The sequence below is a fragment of the Mus pahari genome, chromosome X (assembly GCF_900095145.1).
Source record: "Mus pahari chromosome X, PAHARI_EIJ_v1.1, whole genome shotgun sequence".
Taxonomy (NCBI): domain Eukaryota; kingdom Metazoa; phylum Chordata; class Mammalia; order Rodentia; family Muridae; genus Mus; species Mus pahari.
In genome coordinates, this window is record NC_034613.1 from 2,950,215 (window position 1) to 2,954,803 (window position 4,589).

The 4,589-nt window shown below is 38.9% G+C and overlaps 1 protein-coding gene across 1 annotated transcript in view; it reads left to right on the forward strand.

Annotated features, from left to right (window-relative positions):
* LOC110313555 (cytochrome b-245 heavy chain) overlaps positions 1-4,589 on the forward strand; it is a 32,212-nt gene that overhangs the window by 6,863 nt on the left and 20,760 nt on the right. Inside the window, exon 4 of the mRNA XM_021187964.1 lies at positions 3,340-3,424. Coding sequence (XP_021043623.1) covers positions 3,340-3,424 — 85 coding nt within the window. The remainder of the gene's footprint in view (positions 1-3,339; positions 3,425-4,589) is intronic.

Sequence of the window (4,589 nt, forward strand, 5' to 3'; positions counted from 1 at the left end):
TCCTTTCTTTCTTTCTTTCTTTCTTTCTTTCTTTCTTTCTTTCTTTCTTTCTTTCTTTCTTCCTTCCTTCCTTCCTTCCTTCCTTCCTTCCTTCCTCCCTCTCTCCCTCCCCCTCTCTCTTTTCCTTCCTCTTTCTTTCTTTCTTTCTTTCTTTCTTTCTTTCTTTCTTTCTTTCTTTCTTTCTTTAAATTAGCACACAAAATAACTTCTCTTTAGGGCATTTTTGTACCTACTTAGTTCTGGTTGATGAGTCTCTCTGCGACCTCTTCTCTCTATATCTCTGCTACCCATCCTCATTTATACTCTTCCTCCCCTCAAATTGCTCCTGGTACCTTCATACCACCACTTCTGTTACGTTTCCCATTTCCCCTCCCTCAAAAGGAACATTCTGGGCATGATATGCCTTTCCAAGGTTGGCAATCTGAAAGGTGGACTTTGCAAACAAAACTACTTTTTCTGATTGGGATTTAAATGAGTGAGTATATTGTGACTAGTGTTGGAAATTTAACAGCCACAGCTAACTGAGGCTTCATGGAGCTCATGTCAAAGATGTAAGGTGGGAACACAAGCAGGAGTATTGGGGTTCAAAGCCAGGCCATTTTGCTCCCCGACCCTATTTGCTTTTGTATGTGTCAACTAAACACCTTGACCTGTCCCCGTGGCTCTGTTTGATATGCATATTTGAACCTGCTAAGTCACCCAGTCTATAAATGATTGGGCTATAATAACTTGAGAACTTGTTCATGGAACACTGCTAACTAAACAGCCATAGAGTTCGGTTCAGGTTTAGAGATTGGAAACATCCAGACTCTGCTTTTGAAACCTTCTGCTTACCTGGAGGGACAAAAAGGCCTCTGGCTGTGTAACCTTACCCTCCTCCAAAACCAAAACAAACCAACTAAACAAACCCAAACCAAACCAAACCAAAAAACCCCAAAACCCAACCAACCAACCGACCAACCAACCAATCACAAAAAAAAATATAAATAAATAAATAAATAAAATAAAAAATAAAAATAAAAAGAAGAAAAAAGAAAAGAAAAATACCGTGAGAAAAGGCTAGGCCTGTGCATGCAGAACCACCTGCTGAACTTTTAATAACCTCAGTTTGATGTGTAGAAACAACTTGTGAACTTGTGACAGTTCTGATCTTCAGATCAGACTAAAACAGGAAGGTGAAAAGGCCTTTTGTCTTCTACTGTCTCAGGATCAGATGGCCTCTTCATGGCTCTGCCTATAACCATGTGGCCTCCTAGGAAGCCTTGTGCTTTTTTTTTTTTGTCTCTGGGACATTTTAACAGGGAAGGAGGCCAAATACTGCACATTTAAATGTAAGTATACTCTCCTGGGTAGGGCTGTAGCTCAACAGTGAAGAACATGCCAAGAGTGAAAGACCTTAAATTCCATCTCCAGTGTTGGGGAAAAAAGAGAAAGAATAGGCATATCTTTAGTACAAGATATAGTAATGAAATAAAATTGTCCATCATTGACTAGTGCCCCTTTCGAGGTCTCTCTATGTCCTGATAACTGGAGGAAGGATGGATGGCCACAAGCTTAAGGAGCTTAGAGTCAAGTGGAAGAGATATAGACTAAGTATGGGCTTTCAAAATTATAAGGAACACTAGACAAAATGGAATTCTTCATATTTATCACACATTTTTACTGCCACCATGTGCAGATGTTTCTGATGATCCTTTGCCTGAGTTTTGTAGGCAGATGTAAGCCTAGTCCTTGACATTTCACCTTAAATGTTTATAAATACACAAGGCAAGCCCAGTAAGACCAAGCAGACATGCGATGGAGTTACAAAAGCACACAGTATATACTACTAACTATGTAATTCATTTTACTTCCACTTTTCATTATTTTGAAATTCAGTTTCAGTACAGCATAGAAATTTGCAAAGATGTCCCAACAATTGCCCTTGCACTATAATGATAGTTGATTGAAGTTGGGCAAGCCTCTTTGTGACAGTAAGAGAGAAACTTCCTTTTAGGAGTCAGTGGACGATAGCAAAGGGATAGATCCCCGAAGAAGCTCTAAGGTGTGATGACAGCTTGGCTATTTGGGAGCTGGCTGGCGATAACTCAGAGGTGAGGCAAAGCACACACATGCTATCTGTAGGCTAAGGAAGAACAGAAACGGCCCTGGCAATCCGAGAGAGAGAGTAAAGACCTTCCTTCAGACCTTGCCAGCAGATCACCCTGCGCCATTTTCAGGAAGTGGTGAGGAGATCATTTTCTTGAAAGTTTAGTATCGGCATGCCTTGTTTACCATTCATGATCACACGGGGAAAAAAAGCACTTAGGGAAAGTGAAGGATTGCTGCCCTGGTGGGACCTGTGCTTTGTGTTCACTAGATCTTAAGCCATACTGGTTATCTGTGAATGGGCACTGTATCTCTGAATCATATCACTCTGTTGTTCTGACACTGCATTGATTTTTTTTCTAAGTGTATGTGTCAAAGGCTTGTAAGGGGCATCGACATCTATTATTTCTCAAATTTTATTGATGCTAACGATAGTGATAAAGATAGGGCTGAGGTGATGCCATAGGAAGCCTAACAAGACCATACTGTTTCTCTTCAAGTTCCTTATGATGCTGGAGCTAGTGAATTTCCTCTTCCACCCCTCCTGTAAGAAAATAGAAAAAAAGCAGCAGCGAATGCAGACAGGCCAAGTAACCATTAAAGAAAACTTTAAACAATATGTCCCATGTTGCTTTTTGTTCAGGATGCTTTCCCTCTATCTGGAGAGCCAGGTAACAGGTAGTTGAGAACTTACGTACACAATGATCAAAATGGCATATGAGTCTAATAAAAAAAAAACAAAACCTCTCAATGAATACATTAATATATGACAATGATCTTCCTTGTAATGTCTTTGGCCTAAATGAACATGTGAGCCCATTTCTCCCCTCCTGTAGTGTATATGAGCAACTGTGCAAAGATGTATTCACTTGTTCTAGACTTGATCACTCATCTTTGTCCCCACCAGAATCCTAAGAATGTGACAACAGACCAAGTCTTCATGAAGTTTTAGATACCTTGTTTATTAAATAAACTAAAACTAGAAATATATTTTGTCAAAATTCAAAACTTTAGATAACAATGAAAAATGTATTTGCAACAAGGCCTCATGTCACTAGTATGAGAAAGGAAACAAATGCCTTAAGCTGGCTGTCTGAACTGGGAGGGATGACTATCTCAGCCTTGTCTTCAACCAAATGGATGGAAATCTATCTTTGTAGAGTGCTTATGAGAATTACATGTCAAGTGCCTGGAACAAAGAAAGTGTTCACATGAACAATTTCTACCATTCTTTTTTCTCTCCATCCAAAGTGTTGTTCGACAAGGATTCGAAGACAACTGGACAGGAACCTCACTTTCCATAAGATGGTAGCTTGGATGATAGCGCTTCACACAGGTAAGTTTTAGAAGACAGTTGAAATGCAGAGAGTGATCTTGGTTACATGTGTGCAGGTCCACTAGGTTGTGGTCAGATGAGTTTAGGTTAAAGCATTCAAACTCTATTTCCTGATGTTAGGATTCATACCTTGGGTGGAATATTTTTTTAACCTAGGATCTTCCTATATAAATAAAATATACCATATAATCTATCCTCATGTCCTTACTGTTTCTTATTATTTTAGTATAAAAAAATGTGTGCTAGTGAACACACAAACATTTTTATTTATTTTACAAATGCTTGGCTACAGATGTGAACTTCATGGATTTTGCAATGAAACTGCAGAACTTTGAGCCATAAATTGAAAGTATCTTAAGAAAACTCCTATCACACGCATACCTTAGTGATTATTACTATGATATCATACCATATTTGATTACAATGTGTATTTATATGTAGTGTATTCTATATTATTATCATGATTGTGGTGGGAACGTTCTTGCGGCAAAGAATGTTCCTAGAACTGTTACACAATCTCCATGAATTAACTTACATCATTTATTTGCCAGAAAATAGACAAGCATAGTAGTGAACAAAAAGGACTTTTACCCTGCCTGTGGGGAGTGTATCTCTTACGAAGAAAAGTGAGCTTAAGCTCACTTATTAATGTAGAGGCATTTTACTGACTCCCGATTCTTCTATCGGAGTTTTCAGGACTTTGAGTTGTGATAAATGAAAGCTTTAAAAGAAATGAGTCCTTTCCAGCTTCTGGCTATTATAAATAAGGCTGCTATGAACATAGTGGAGCATGTGTCCTTATTACCGGTTGGAAGATCTTCTGGGTATATGCCCAGAAGAGATATTGCTGGATCCTCTGGTAGTATTATGTCCAGTTTTCTGAGGAACTGCCAGACTGATTTCCAGAGGGGCTGTACAAGCTTGCAATCCCACCAGCAATGGCAGATGTCCCTCAATAGAGGAATGGATACAGAAAATGTGGTACATTTACACCATGGAGTACTACTCAGCTATTAAAAAATGAATTTATGAAATTCTTGGCCAAATGGATGTATCTGGAAGATATCATCCTTAGTGTGGCAACCCAATCACAAAAGAAGTCACTAGATATGCACTCACTGATAAGTGGATATTAGCCCAGAAACTTAGAATACCCAAGATACAT